This window comes from Cetorhinus maximus, chromosome 17, assembly GCF_964194155.1.
Source record: "Cetorhinus maximus chromosome 17, sCetMax3.hap1.1, whole genome shotgun sequence".
NCBI lineage: Eukaryota > Metazoa > Chordata > Chondrichthyes > Lamniformes > Cetorhinidae > Cetorhinus > Cetorhinus maximus.
The window spans coordinates 70,847,649-70,864,135 of record NC_135895.1 but is presented as its reverse complement, the minus strand read 5'-3'; the positions used below and the strand labels follow the sequence as shown (position 1 = coordinate 70,864,135).

General features: G+C 42.9%; 1 protein-coding gene across 1 annotated transcript in view; it reads right to left on the bottom strand.

The window, feature by feature from the left end:
- Nucleotides 1–16,487, bottom strand: part of axdnd1 (axonemal dynein light chain domain containing 1) — a 248,778-nt gene that overhangs the window by 92,591 nt on the left and 139,700 nt on the right. Inside the window, exons 17-18 of the mRNA XM_078561454.1 lie at nucleotides 10,078–10,312; nucleotides 3,107–3,323 (exon numbers count right to left, since the gene is read on the bottom strand). Of these exons, the coding sequence (XP_078417580.1) occupies nucleotides 3,107–3,323; nucleotides 10,078–10,312 (452 nt within the window). The remainder of the gene's footprint in view (nucleotides 1–3,106; nucleotides 3,324–10,077; nucleotides 10,313–16,487) is intronic.

Here is a 16,487-nt window from a genome sequence, read left to right as displayed (position 1 = left end):
CAATGTATTGCCTAGTCTATCTCTTGTTGTCCATGAAAAGTCTTTCAGAAAGGTTGCCTTGTCTGAGTCCATGTCAGAGCCCATAGACAATCATTCTGCCAAAAAGCTGGCACCTTCCAGGGGTAAAATTCAAGTGACACCTGTACTTCAGTCCCAGCTAAAAGTCTCCTTCCCTCTAAAGCTCTATGCCAGCACAGAAGCTATGGCGGAATCTTGTACAGCAATCTTAACTCGGAGTTCATCGTCCACAGGAAATTCATCCCATTGCAGACGATGGTACTGCCTTATCTTCATATCCTCAGCAATTCTTCCCGTTGCCCAGAGTGGAGCAGTCTCACACAGAGAGAACTGTGGCTCTCTTACCACTGCCTACAGAAAGTAGACAGTCCTTCCGAAATGTCATCAGAAAATCATTTCTTCATATTTTCCTGAAAGGCTTACAGAAATTTTGTCATTTTTGTTCCTTCATTGTTTACATCCATTGAAATCTCAGATCTTCAATACTTTTTCAGTCTTCGCTGCAGCCGTGAATGAAACGGCTATGACAGTCTTCCCTGGAGTTGAAGATCATTCTTCTTCTGAAGCTCTTTCCCTGTGTGCTTCAAGGGAGCTACAAGTTCCTCAGAAAGTCCTGAGTTCTTCTCTTCTAGTCCCAGAGAGTCCAAAGGTCGATGTTCTTTAGTCTTCTCTCTTGGATCAGTCTTTTGTTGAAAAGTTCCCGTTGTCCTTGCAGTCTTCTTTCCAGTAATGCTGCTAAATTGCTTTCCCATTCTGATGATGATGACACTATCCAAGCCAAAGAAGAAACCCTGCATGTCTCCAAGACGTCTTCCCTAAGCACCAAGAATACTGTGGGAGATTGAATTCCTTAGGACTGTGACTTGGGGAGGGGTAAGAGTAGGAGTTGGAACTGGGTAGAAGCTATAGTTGTAAAAAGGGAGTTACAGAAAAGTAATGTAAATAGTTTATCATATAGTTTCATATTGTTGTCGAAAATTGGACTTGACTATTCCAATGCAATCCTAGTTGGCCTCCCTCATTCTACCCTCTAAACTTGAGGCTATCCAAAACTATGCTGCCCATGTCCTAACTCGCACCAAGTCCCACTCACACATCACTCCTGTGGTTGCTGACCTCCGGGCTAAGCAATGCCTCAATTTTTAAATTCCCAACCTTGTTTTCCAATCTCCCCAAATACCTGTCCCTCCCTATCTCTGTAATCTCCTCCAGTTCTACAACCCTCAAAGATATTGGCTCTCCTTTAATTCTGGCTTTTTCAGCATCCTTGATTTTAATTATGCCACCATTGGCAGCTGTGGCCAAACTCCCTGGGCCCTGAACCCCAGGATTCCCTAACCTGCTCCTTAAAACAAACCTCTTTAACCAAGCTTCTGGTAATTTTCTCCAGTATCTCCTTATGTGGCTCAGTATCAAATTTTGCTTTACAATATCCTTGTGAAGTGTCTTGGGACATTTTATGATGTTAAATGTGCAATATAAACACAACTTGTTGTCGTTGCTGGTACACTTTTACCATCACAAGTAACATTCGCACCACACAAGTGCCAGGCAATGACCATCTCCAACAAGAGAGAATCTAACCATTGCCCCTTGATGTTCAATGGCATTACCACCACTGAATCCCCCACTATCAACATCCTGGGGGGTTATCATTGACCAGAAACTGAATTGGACTAGCCATATAAATACTGTGGCTACAAGAGCAGGTCAGAAGCTAGGAATAGTGCGATGAGTAACCCACCTCCTCGCTCCCTAAAGCCTGTCCACTATCTACAAGGCACAAGGCAGGAGTGAGATGGAATACTCCCCACTTGCCTGGATGAGTGCAGCTCCCACAGCACTCAAGAAGCTTGACACCATCCAGGAAAAAGCAGCCTGCTTGATTGGCACCACATCCACAAACATTCACTCCCTCCACCACCGATGCAAAGTAGCAGCAATATGTACCATCTATAAGATGCACTGCAGGAATTCACCAAGGCTCCTTCAACAGCACCTTCCAAACCCACAACCACTACCATCTAGAAGGATAAGGGCAGCAGATAGATGGGAACACCACCACCTAGAAGTTCCCCTTTAAGTCACTCACCATCCTGACTTGGAAATATATCGCTGTTCCTTCACTGTCACTGGGTCAAAAGCCTGGAACTCCCTTCCTAACAACTCTGTGGGTATACCTACAGCACATGGACTGCAGCGATTCAAGAAGGCAGCTCACAACCACCTTCTCAAGGGCAACTAGGGATGGGCAACAACTGCTGGCCCAGCCAGCGAAGCCCACATTCCATGAATGAATAAAAAAAATCACATATATACCATTAGAGGAAGTTGTGTTAATACAAAGCTTGTGCAGCTAGGTGGTACAATGGCACAACTCATTTATGAGAAGACCAATGAATTGTTTCATAGAGTGGCACATGTTCATGATTCTCCACACACAAATTTCCAATCTAAGTTGTGTACTGTGCAGAATACAAGTGCTTCTCACTAAAACTGAGAGGAAATCAGAGAGGAAGACAATGTAAAGAGCACACATGCAACAATTGATACCTAACTTTAGAATGGCATTGCAACAAGCCTAGGAATAAGCTTGGACCTATAAGATCAGACAGTGCATGCCCTTATATCAAAAGAAAACAGAAAAAATGTGGGAGAAACTAGGTCCCTTTAAAACTGTTTAAAGTTAGTAAATAAACCAAATTCCATTTTGACATCACAATATTCTGGATATTTTTTAACCAGTGTTTTGGAGCTGGTATTGTGTGATTAAATCTGTTTGTGATTAAATTGTTTATGGTGACTTAGTCGAGTTCATTTTACAGATGTATTTCTAGGATTTTTACCAGAGTTTTGGGACACTCCGACTCCATTCATTTTTCTGTGAAAGCTGCCAACCAGTGGCCGTGAAAAGAAATAGATAAGTAAACAAAAACTGAGTACTATGGATGGTGAAAACCTGAAATAAAAATTGAAAATGCTGGAAATACTAAGCAGGCCAGGCAGCATCTGCAAAGGGCAAAACAGAGTTAATGCTTTAGGTCAATGATTTTTCATCAGAGAAGTAAATTTGTGCAGTTAATAATACCTGACATAAGGCTGCTTATTCTTTCTCTCCTCCTCAGTTTGAGGGGCTGCTGCCAGACTCATTGCATCTTCCAGTAGGTTTATCAAAGTGGGAAACTGTTCATTAAGCTTCAGTAAATCAAATTCTACCAATCCTATATCTTCCATATTGGCGTAGTCGAATTTAACCCGGCAAGATTCAAGCATGTCTTGTAGCTTCATTATATACCAAGCAGTGCCTGTTAAAATAACTACAGGTCAAATTCTCTGCAATATCAACAATCATTAACAATTCTATGTGTACTATGAACTGGAATGAAATGGCATTAGCTCCTTTAATGCAGGATCCTTACAGTTGATGCAAAGAGGAAGCTTTTGTTCCATCAGTGTGGCCTGACTTAAACCACAATTGTAGGAGTGAAAAGATAATGCTCCAATTCACGACATCACCTGATGTCTTATTTTGTTGCAACACGTTTAAGCTGTTAATATCATAATGTACTCATGATCAAAATCTTAGAGTACATCAAAATATTAAGTGACAATCTTGTCTCAGTCATAGCACTCTTTACCTTGGAGTTAGAAGTGAGTTCAAGCCCCACTTCAGAGATATAAACATACAATGCAAACTGACACACTAGTACAGTACTGAGGGAGTGCTAATCATTGAAAGCACCACCTTTCGAATGAGACGTTATACTGAGACCCTGTCTGCCTTCTCAGGTGACACGATTCAAAGAAAAGCAGGTAATCTGGCCAATATTTATCTCTCAAGTTACATCACCAAGACAAATAATCTGGTCATTACCAAGTTGCTGTTGTAGGATCTTGTTTTGCGCAAATTCACTGCCCCTACATTACAATAATGAGTACATTTCAAAAATACTTAATTGGTTATAAAGTACTTTGAAGTATCCTGAAGTCATAAAATGCACTATATAAGAGGAAGTATATAAACGTAGGGTTTTCTTTTTAGACTGTAAATGAAGTGATAATCTGAACACTGAATCTGCAATTATTTTTTGGATCCTTACAAACATATGGTACGATAAACGGCAGTCCAGATGAAAACCTTAAGTAATATTAATGCCATTTTCCTTTTCGACTGTAAGGGTGGTAAATCAAACAAATCACATTGCATATTGTAAATTTTGAAATACTGTGATCCACTGTATGCCTGACCATGGTGAAGTGCCTCAGGTTTCTTTTGTGCAACTCCTGACAGCTATTAATAAAGCCGCATTGGCAGAGCTCTGTGAGCAAAAGACCTGCCTGCTGACAGTTAGATTTAATGCAAGGTAATGCATTTTGGAAGGTCTAATACAGGTAGGAATTATACAGTAAATGGCAAAACCCTTAAGTGCATCGACGGGCAGAGGGATCTGGGTGTACAGGTCCACAGGTCACTGAAAGTGGCAATGCAGGTGGATAAGGTAGTCAGGAAGGCATTTGGCATGCTTGCCTTCATTGGCAGGGGTATTGAGTATAAAAGCTGGGAAGTCATGCTGCAGCTGTATAGAACCTTGGTTGGCCACACTTGAAATATTGCGTGTAATTCTGGTCGCCACATTACCAGAAGGATATGGAGGCATTGGAAAGGGTGCAGAGGAGGTTTACCAGGCTGCTGCCTGGTCTGGAGGTTATTAGCTAGGAGGAGAGGTTGGAGAAACTCGGATTGTTCTCACTAGAGCGACGGAGATTGAGGGACGACTTGATAGAAGTTTACAAAATTATGAGTGGCATGGACAGAGTAGATAGTCAGAAGCTTTTTCCCAGGGTGGAAGAGTCAATTACTAGGGGGCATAGATCTAAGGTGAGAGGAGAAAACTTTAGAGGAAATGTGCGGGGCAAGTTTTTTATGCAGAGGTAGTGAGTATCTGGAATTCGCTGCCAGAGGAGGTGGTGGAAGCAGGTACGATAGTGGTGTTTAAGAGGCAGCTTGACAAATACATGAATAGGATGGGAATAGAGGGATACGGACCCCGGAAGTGCAAAATGTTTTAGTTGACGGGCCATATGATCGGCGCAGGCTTGGAGGGCCGAAGGGCCTGTTCCTGTGCTTTACTTTTCTTTGTTCTTCTTTGTTCTTAAGTGAAAAAACTAGTAATCTATTTGGATTACTAATAATCCCACGGCCACATTCCATAATTCCTTAGTAAAATCTTCCTCTTCTTGAGTTCTCTGCCTGAAGGCCAGTATGACAGCATCGCTGTCTCTTGCATGGGCTGGGCAAGGAGGCAGGTCCCAAATCCACCCCAGCTAGAATAGGAATTGAAACCCATGCTCTTGACACTAATTTGATCCACACTGGCCATCCAGCCAACTGACCTAACCAGCAACCCCCAACATACACTTTCATATGCATATTGTAGCCTGGAGCTATGGATAGCAATTTATTTCCATCACATGGCTCACCAGGAATCACACCCACTCTTACCGTCTGCCATTGGCATATATTGGAAGTATTCACAAGTTGATACTCAACCTGTTTGGCTGCATTATGAATGCATTTTCCTTGGCCATTAAGTTCTGGAGTGGGACTTGAACCCAGAGCTTCTGGCTCAGAGGTAGGGAAGCTACCCACTGCGCAACAAAGCCTCCCTTAGTATAATAAAGTAAGGAATTCCCTATATTAATGAATCTTTAGTCTTGGCAGATTTGTGCAGGAAAGTACCTAGCAGAAACCAGGTGGTTACATATTAGTAAGGATAGGGGGAAAATAATAATAAAGAACCATCCTAAGGCTATGCAGTAGGCTTTGGAATGGCATTGGTGGAAACCAGCGAGCAAATTGCACATCTGTTGTGGCCTGAGCATGACACAAGCAGATCCAAGAAAACAGAAGTAGAGAAAATAACTGTCTCCCAGGTTTTGGTAGCCGTTTCAAAAAAGCAGTGGCGTTCTCATTCATTTTTCAATGTGCATGGTAAGATTTGCTACAGTTTTAGGAAGATCATCAAGAAACTTTCGATGATTCTGGTCTGAAACACTTTTAAACAAGTTACCATCATAACCCGTCTCAACAAAACTATACATTCACTCTGTGTTCCATTTGACTCCTTTGAGTCCATTTGAGTCCAAATTGACTCCTTTTCTCTCACAGTAATTCAAACAGCTGCTACTATTTTCACCCATAACCTTTTTTTATCATTGTTAGTCTCACTACTTCCTTTGACCTACATTGATATCTAGTCCAATGTTAGATCTTCTCCAGGAAGCTTAATTTCCACATTTGTTTTCCAACATTTCTCCTTTCAACACCTTTTAATTCTCTCAAGAGCCCAAGTAAATCCAAAATTTGACAATTGTATACATAGATGCTTTTGGATGCTTTTGTTTTTATTCATTCATGGGATGTGGGCGTCACTGGCTGCCCATCCCTAATTTAAGAGTCAATCACATTGCTGTGGGTCAAGAGTCACATGAAGACCAGACCAGGTAAAGACAGCAGATTTCCTTCCCTAAAGGGCATTTGTGAACTAGTGAACCAGATGGGTTTTTACAACAATCAGCAATGTCAGCAACAGGATTGTAGATTTTTATTGAATTCAAATTTCACCATCTGCCATGGTGGGATTCGAACTCAGGTCCCCAGAACATTACCCTGGGTCTCTGGAACACTAGTCCAGTGACAATACCACTGTGGTACCACTTTTACCACTGTGCCACCACGTCCCCTATACAACTGTATATGTTCAAAGAGATAGCTTTGGGTAGCTTCCCTGCCTCTGAGCCAGAAGCTCTGGTTTCAAGTCCCACTCCAGAACTTGATGGCCAAGGAATGATGCGTTCATAATGTGGCCAAACAGGTTGAGTATCAACTTGTAAATCTTTCCGACATATGCCAATGGCAGGCGGTAAGAACTTTGTCTCCTGAAAACCATTTTCTTAAACCCCTCTCCCAGTCTTCTCTAACTTCACCTCCAACAATAAGTGTGAGGAACTCATGGACTTCTTTGATGCTAAAATTGAGACCGCCCAATAGCTGTCCCTGCCTTCCACTAGCCCACTGGAGCAAACTAACTCAAGTTCTCCTCTGTCCTAGTCCTGACTGCACATCTTTCTCTAGCTTCTCTCCTATCTCCCCTCATTTCCTCTGCAAACTCATCTTGTCCATGAGACCCACCCCCTTTCAGTCTATTCCTATAAACTGCTGACTACCCAAGTTCCCCTCCTGCCCTCCAGGTTAGGCATTATTGTTAATGGTTCTATCTCTTCAGGTGTTGTCTTGCTGTCATCTCTTCTCTCCTTCGAAAAGCAAACCTTGACTCTGCAGTTCTTGCAAACTATGGGCCCCATCTCTAAACTCGCTTCCTCTCCAAAGTTCTTGAATGCATTGTCACCTCCCAAATCTGTGCCTATTTATCTTTCCCAGAACTCTATGCTTGAATCCCTCCAATCTGATTTCTGCCACTGCAACGGCAGAGAGAGACTTTTATCAAAGTCACAAATAATATTCTATGTGACTATGGCAAAGTTATACTATCCCTCCTCATCCTTTTCCGTCTGTCTGCAGTATCTAGCATGGTTGACCATCCTCCTCCAGACACCTCTCCACTGTAGGACTGGACTCATCTGGTTCCATTCTTATCTAGTTGCAGCCAGAGTATCATTTGCAATGGCTTCGTTTTCCTCTCCCACACCGTTACCTCTGGTGTCCCATAAAGGTCTATCCTTGTCCCCCTCCAATTTTCATATACATGTTGCCCCTCGACGACACATCTGAAAGCACAGTGTTAGTTTTAATAAGTACATTGAAAATACCCAGTTCTACTTCACTGCCACCTCTCAATTCCTCTATTGTTGCTAAATCCTCAGATTGCTTTGCCAACACCTATTTCCACCTCTGCAACATCGGCCGAATCTGCTCCTGACTCAGCTCATCTCCTGCTGAAACACTCATTCTTGCCTTTGATACCTCTAGACTTGACTATTCCGATGTACTCATGGCTGGTCTCCCAAATTTATCCTCCATCAACTTAAGGTTATCCAAAACTGTGTCTTAGTTCACACCAATTCCTGTCCACCCCTGTTCTTGCTGAGTAACATTGGCTCCCAGTCAAGCAAGGTCTTGATTTTAAAATTCTCATTCATTTTCAAACCCCCTATGGACTTATACCCTCCCTATCTCTGTAACCTCCTCCATCCCCACGATGGACCAAGCTATCTGTGCTCAACTAATTCTGGACCCTTGAGCATCTCAAATTTTAATCACTCCACCATTGGTGGCTGTGCTTTCAGCTGCCAGGACCTTAAGTTCCTTAATTCCATCCCTAAACCCTCTGTGTCTCTATCTCACTTTAAGACACTCCTTAAAACCGACCTCTTTGACCAAGATTTTAGTCATCTGACCTAATATCTCCTTATGTGGCTAAGTGTCACATTTTGTTTTATAATGTTCCTGTGAAGTGTCTTGGGATGTTTTATTACATTAAAGGTATTATACAAATGTACTTTTTTTTTTGTTGATGGTTAATTCCTTCCTAATCTTTTCCACCTATTAGTTTATTAATACTGCCACAAGTCAGTGCTCTACTAAATTTCCCTTTCTTTTGTACTTTTAAAATATAAATGCATCACTCTTCATAATCATTATCTTCCCTACATCCTAAATGTATTGAAATGAAGACCTACATTTTAACCTGGGGGTGAGTTCAGTGCAGGATCTGTTGTGAAGCTAGGAAACCCAGAAGGAGGAGTTTCCAAAATGACCTATAAAATTTAACCACAAGGCCCCTTTAGGTGATTGAAAAGTTGGAGCCCTTTGGGCAGAAAGCCTGCTTCACAGGGCAAAGTTCACGAGAGCAGGTAGGTCTACTGGGAGAACGAAAGAAACTGACAGGGTAAGGGTGGTGCAAGTGGGATGGTGTCCTGATTGCGGTGGTGGACATGGGGGTGCTCAGGGTGGTTCAGAAGGTCCAGATTGTGGGGATGAGTCAGTTAATGGTCAGGGTGCCTGACTGTGGGGGTAAGAGTTTGTTGCGTCATGGAGGTGGGGGTACAATGGTGATTGGTGGTTTAACAGGGTAGCTTGTTATGCCTGGAGAAATACTATTGGTCCTCCTAGTCCACAAGCAGCACCGTAAAGACACTTACCTCATGGATTCAGCCCATCTCCCTTCCTTTAAGTTATCGAGTTTCCTGAGGCTTGGAGAAACCTAAGCCACCAGTGGTTAAAAGTAGAATGACTTAAAATGAAGAAACACAGCCTCATTATAATATTTAAATGAGCAACCTACATCCCACAAGCAAATTTGTTCCGTGCCCCTCGTCCCACCTCCACTAAAACCAGGAGTAGGTGGCATCGAAGAAGGGTGGATTTCTGTGGCAGATTTTTTGCATTTTAACTTCTCATACGAGTCTAATGCACAGGTTTTTTGGGTGCTAACATTCAACCTGAAAACTCAGCACACAGCCTGCTTGTCTAACTTATTAATTTGCATATTCTCAAAGCTATTCTCAAAGCTTTAAAACTTTAGAATCCTCCTTTAGTCTTTGCTTTTCCCGATCATCTTTTGGCTTTTAAAACCCAAGCTAGGTTTTACCTAATAATGCTTCCTGATTTAATTAATATCTTACTGTTTGTTCCAATTTTGTTACCAGTACTATGGACCCTAGTACTTCACCTTTATTGCTCATGGTCAGAATATTACAGTAAAGCAACTGGGGTTGTATGATAATTAACAATTACAACACCATCTCTTGGCTAAACTCATCCTAAAAGCCTGTATTCCAATGTTAAATGTAAGATGCCTCATGTACAAAAGCTGCTGCAGTTGTGAAATTTATGTTTTGGATGCTTCAGTTCCAAATTTCAGAAAGGATGCAGGCCAGTGATTTTTCTCTGGGGGCATTCATTGACTGTGCCTGACAGTAGCTGAGTCACTGAGGCAAGAAACCTGAGGTAACTTCTTAACCATCAGCTATAGATATTCCACAAAGACAAGAGCCTGTGAATAGAAATATGTTTACATTAAATAATTCCAGTAATACCATTTTCCCCTGTTAGCCTGATGGTGTAAATTTTAGAGAGTGCCATCACAGTGCTGTTTAATTCTTGCATTGCTATCTCCTCAGGCATTTTCTCATGAGTGGACCACCGGTGACGTTCAAACAAAGTTAGGCCGAGATCTGTCCAATTGTTTTGCAGCTGTACTATATCCAATAGAACTTCTTGTGTAGTCAAGAATGATGACCCCTCATATCTTGCATAATCTTGAGTAATTATCTAAGGAAAACAAAAAAAAGTTCTCATCAGAAAAATATGAGAGGGTTTTATTCAGATAGTAGCTAAATGAAATCACATTTCTAATTTAAACAGCATCTTCCTTTGAGGCCAATATTGGATCATCACAGATGTCACACTTTGATAGATAAAAATCTATCTATTGATTGAGGTGCCATGATGGAAAGGAAATTACAAAATACTGTGACAAAACATAGCCAATCTTAATAAATTAAACCTGTTGGTACCTAGGAAAATGCATAAGGAGATTAAATTCTACTGATGTTTGAGCCCCTACATGGACTATGCTTTGAGATGTATGATAATTTTTTTCCCCTCATGGAAAGGCTTTGAATTGAGTTATATTTAAGTGTTGTGTTTTTAAACCAGAATGAAACTGCATAGATTTAAGAAAATGCCACAGGTTGTTGCCATTGAAGATGTGCATTAAGGTTAAACAGGCCAGCCCTTTTGATAAAAGCAAAAAACTGTGGATGCAGGAAATCCAAAACAAAAACAAAAATACCTGGAAAAACTCAGCAGGTCTGGCAGCATCTGCGGATAGGAGCACAGTTAACGTTTTGAGTCCGAATGACCCTTCAACAGAACTAAGTAAAAATAGAAAAGAAGTGAAATATAAGCTGGTTTAAAGGGGGGTGGGGGGGGGGGGGAGACAAGAAGAGCTGGATAGAGGGCCAGTGATAGGTCGAGATAACCAAAAGATTTCACAGACAAAAGGACAAAGAGGTGTTGAAGGTGGTGATATTATCTAAAGGAATGTGCTAATTAAGGGTAGAAAGCAGGACAAGCAAGGTACAGATAGCCCTAGTGGGGGTGGGGTGGGGGGGAAGGGATCGAAATAGGCTAAAAGGTAGAGATAAAACAATGGATGGAAATACACTTAAAAATAATGGAAGTAGGCGGGAAAAGAAAAATCTATATAAATTATTGGAAAAAACAAAAAGGAGGGGGAAAATCGGAAAAGGGGTGGGGATGGAGGAGAGAGTTCATGATCTAAAATCGTTGAACTCAATATTCAGTCCAGAAGGCTGTAAAGTGCCTAGTCGGAAGATGAGGTGCTCTTCCTCCAGTTTGCGTTGAGCTTCACTGGAACAATGCAGCAAACCAAGGACCGATATGTGGGCATGAGAGCAGGGTGGAGTGGTGAAATGGCAAGCGACAGGGAGGTCTGCGTAATATTTGCAGACAGACCGAAGGTGTTCTGCAAAGCGGTCACCCAGTCTGCGTTTGGTCTTTCCAATGTAGAGGAAACCGCATTGGGAGTAACGAATGCAGTAGACTAAGTTGAGGGAAGTGCAAGTGAAATGCTGCTTCACTTGAAAGGAGTGTTTGGGCCCTTGGACGGTGAGGAGAGGGGAAGTTACGGGGCAGGTGTTGCACCTTCTGCGGTTGCATGGGAAGGTGCCGTGGGAGGGGGTTGAGGTATAGGGGGTGATGGAGGAGTGGACCAGGGTGTCCCGGAGGGTACGATCCCTGCGGAATGCCGCCAGTGGGGTGAAGGGAAGATGTGTTTGGTGGTGGCATCATCATGCTGGAGTTGACGGAAATGGCGGAGGATGATCCTTTGAATGCGGAGGCTGGTGGGGTGATAAGTGAGGACAAGGGGGACCCTATCATGTTTCTGGGAGGGAGAAGAAGATGTAATGGCAGATGCGTGGGAGATGGGCCGGACACGGTTGAGGGCCCTGTCAACCACCGTGGGTGGAAAACCTCGGTTAAGGAAGAAGGAGGACATGTCGGAGGAACTGTTTTTGAAAGTGGCATCATCAGAACAGATACGACGGAGGCGAAGGAACTGAGAGAATGGGATGGAGTCCTTACAGGAAGCGGGGTGTGAGGAACTGTAGTCGACGTAGCTGTGGGAGTCGGTAGGCTTGTAATGGATATTGGTGGACAGTCTATCACCAGAAATTGAGACAGAGAGGTCAAGGAAGGGAAGGGAAGTGTCAGAGATGGACCATGTGAAAATGATGGAGGGGTGGAAATTGGAAGCAAAATTAATAAAATTTTCCAGGTCCCGACAAGAGCATGAAGCAGCACTGAAGTAATCATCGATGTACCAGAGAAAGAGTTGTGGGAGGGGGCCGGAGTAGGACTGGAACAAGGAATGTACCACAAAACCCATAAAGAGACAGGCATAGCTGGGGCCCATGCAGGTACCCATAGCCACACCTTTTATTTGGAGGAAGTGAGAGGAGTTTAAGGAGAAATTGTTCAGTGTGAGAACACGTTCAGCCAGATGGAGGAGAGTAGTGGTGGATGGGGATTCTTCGGGCCTCTGTTCGAGGAAGAAACGGAGAGCCATCAGACCATCCCGGTGGGGGATGGAGGTGTAGAGGGATTGGACGTCCATGGTGAAGAAGAGGCGGTTGGGGTCAGGGAACTGGAAATTGTTGATATTATGTAGGGTGTCAGAGGAATCACGGATGTAGGTGGGAAGGGACTGGACAAGGGGAGAGAGAATGGAGTCAAGATAGCAAGAAATGAGTTCCGTGGGGCAGGAACAGGCTGACACGATCGGTCTGCCGGGACAGTACTGTTTGTGGATTTTGGGTAGGAGGTAGAAGCGGGCCGTCCGAGGTTGGGAGACTATCAGGTTGGAAGCTGTGGGAGGAAGATCTCCAGAGGAGATGAGGTCAGTAACAGTCCTGGAAACAATGGCTTGATGTTCAGTGGTGGGGACATGGTCCAGGGAGAGGTAGGAGGAAGTGTCTGCGAGTTGACGCTCAGCCTCTGCGAGGTAGAGGTCAGTGCGCCAGACAACAACAGCATCACCCTTGTCAGCGGGTTTGATGACAATGTCAGGGTTGGACCTGAAAGAACGGAGTGCAGTAAGTTCAGAGAGAGACAGGTTAGAGTGGGTGAGAGGAGCAGAGAAATTGAGACGACTAATGTCACGCCGACAGTTCTCAATGAAAAGATCAAGAGAAGGTAAGAATCCAGAGGGAGGGGTCCAGGTGGAGGGAGAATATTGGAGGTGGGTAAAAGGATCCGTTGAACAGGGAAAGGACTCCTGCCCAAAGAAGTGAGCACGGAGACGAAGGCGGCAGAAGAAGAGTTCAGCATCGTGCCAAGCCCAAAATTCATTGAGATGAGGGCGTAAGGGTATGAAACTAAGTCCTTTGCTGAGCACTGAACGTTCAGCGTCGGAGAGGGGAAGGTCAGGGGGTATGGTGAATACACGGCCGGGGCTGGGATTGGAAGACGGGATGGGGACAGAGGGACAGACAGGGGTGGAGGGTCCTGGATGGGTGTTGGTGTCGGTGAGTTGTTGGAGCTTGCGTTCCTTTGCAACTGAAAGGGACAAAGTTTCTTGTTGAGGCGTTGGATGAGACGAAAAATAAAATTAAACTGGGGGCACGAGCAGCTTTGAAAAAGGGTGCAGCGGTGCTTCTGGAGGGAGAGGTCAAGTGTGTTCATATGGCGGCGCATGGCACTGAGTGTGGATCTCAGAATGCGACGTGAACAGCAGTCCCAGGAGCATTGTCTGTCCCGGAGATACCTGTAATCTGGGTCGGTTCAAAACATGAGGGGTGGAACTTCAGTTGAAATCCACGTGGGGTAAGTCGGAGACGGAGACAGTCACTGAGGAAGAAAATATGGCTGTGAAAGCAGGTTTTAGTAAACACCTTGTCAAACACCAGGAGAGAAATGGAGAGCAATGAAGGTGAACAAGGCAAAAGAGAGATACGAAAATCCTGACAGAGAGAAGAACAAAACTTCTTCAAGGTAGGCATTCCTTGAAGAGAGGTGGCAGTCAATTAAACACTAAGATAAAAGCAAAAAACTGCAGATGTTGGAAATCCAAAACAAAAACAAAAATACCTGGAAAAACTCAGCAGGTCTGGCAGCATCTGCGGATAGGAGCACAGTTAACGTTTCGAGTCCGAATGACCCTTCAACAGAACTAAGTAAAAATAGAAGAGAGGTGAAATATAAGCTGGTTTAAGGGGGGTGGGGGGTGGGACAAGAAGAGCTGGATAGAGGGCCAGTGATAGGTGGAGATAACCAAAAGATGTCACAGACAAAAGGACAGAGAGGTGTTGAAGGTGGTGATATTATCTAAAGGAATGTGCTAATTAAGGGCAGAAAGCAGGACGAACAAGGTCTTTTGACACTGAGACAATGAGGCTCAATTATCTCATCCCAGACCTAGGTAGCCAGGGCAGTCACTATTCATTGAGAAAAGCAGGAATGCTTTCTTAAAATCTTCACCCCAAGGAGGGAGTGTCTATGGATGCTGTCTACATAGGCGTCCCTGATAAGGTTCCACACAAGAGATTATTAGCAAACTGGAATTGGAGGCAATTTTAAAACATGGGCTGAAAATTGCTTGGGGGGTACAAATCAAAGGAAATTATGCTCAAACTACTGTGCACTGCCCTGCCCACACCTTGAGTACTGCAAACAGTCTTATCACCAAGTTACATGAAGACATTCAAGCACCAGAATTAGTGCAGACAGAGCCTGAAGATTAATGTCTCATGTTAGACGTTCAAGTTATGAGAAAAGATTAGAGAAAACTGGGATTTTAACCTAAAAGGAGGCAGCTGCGAACTGATCTCACAAACTATGCGTTGGTAAACTACACAAAAAAGGTAAATCTTTAAAATTACTTTAGATTAAATTGTCAGTAGAACAAAGGGACACAGGTAAACGTAGGGCCACATCTGAACGTTTACCTTCCTACAAAGAATGATAAATGTGTGAAATGGACTTCCAATTAGAATAACTGATGGTGAAAAGCCTGAAATTATTTTAAAACAATTAAATGTCATATGGTCTTTCTTGGTAGATGGCCTAAGAACGAGCAAAATAGTTTTTCTCATCTGTAATTGCCTCCAGTACAAGTGAAAGATTGACTGATTATCCCTTTAAGAGAACGAGTTTGATTTGTGAGCATCTCTGTGTCACATTATTGCAGAAATGTAGTTTCTTATAAATAAACATGTTTAAAAAACAAGCCAAACTTAACATAACCATGTCCACAAAGGGCTATTCTATAAAGTATACAGTAGTCATAAAAATGAGAGAAGCTGATTACAAAATTTATTTCCACCTTCAACATCAAACAACGCCAGGTCAGATAAAGACTGAACCTCCTTTTCCCTTCATCAACTATGACCATTAATTTTAATCTCAGAACAGTATGCTTTACTACAGATGCTTACAAACTATTGCTCCATAGCCGCGTATAAAGCTTAAATCTGTGTTTCTAACATTTACATATGCTTTAAGCTGAAAACACTAATAGATCTAGATGTTATCATTTAGAATTTAGCTAACATGGCAAAATCACTTTACATATCACCTGAATCACTGTATCCAAATAAGAAAAACTAACAAATGAGAAAAATAAATGTCAAAAGAACCAAGTTCCTTGGTCCTTAAAGGCCAGATTGCGACCAAGGAGACATTCACCTCATCAGTTTAGGTCAGTTTTGATTTCAGTATTGAATGGAGATACTCCAGTCTGCCCCTTTCCAAGGCTCTTCTCAAATGTTTCAGACACCCCTGCTTTACAACACCTATATGGCATTTTCTGCATTTCATTAGCCATTCCTGTGTTCTCACTGACAGTATAATATGCACTAAATTAGGGGTTGATTTGTACTGTGAAGTTTATGCCCACTTTGAGCTGGATTGAGCCTGTTCAAACTCATTCCGCAAAGAATCCTTATAGCAATCAAGGAGAGGAAGCATTCATTCCATTAGTTCAGGCCAAATTTGGCTCCAGTGATAAAAGGATAGTCAATTCCCCACCCTCACTCCCCTTTTTGAGGGCTCTAGCCAAGTGGTTTTGTATTTTGATAGATAGTGATAAATAATCAATGATAGGAATTCACACAATCAAAAACACAGATGATAATCTGTGAAAAAGTTAAGGTAGATACTGAGATAGAAGCTGGAATGATAAAAGTAAGACACAAACATGAAGAGATATTGCATGTTTTGAAAATGTAATAATCTGGCCACTTTATCAGTGAGGTTTACCACTTAGCTTGACAACTTTACAGGAAATATGCAGGGGTGGATTTTATGGGGCAGTATGCTGCACCCTGCCAGCTAAAAAGTCAGGGGAAGCCTGCTCACCAATGCGATGTCTGCCCCGCAGCAATTTAACAAAGAATGAATTGCTTTAAGGTGAGGTTTCAGT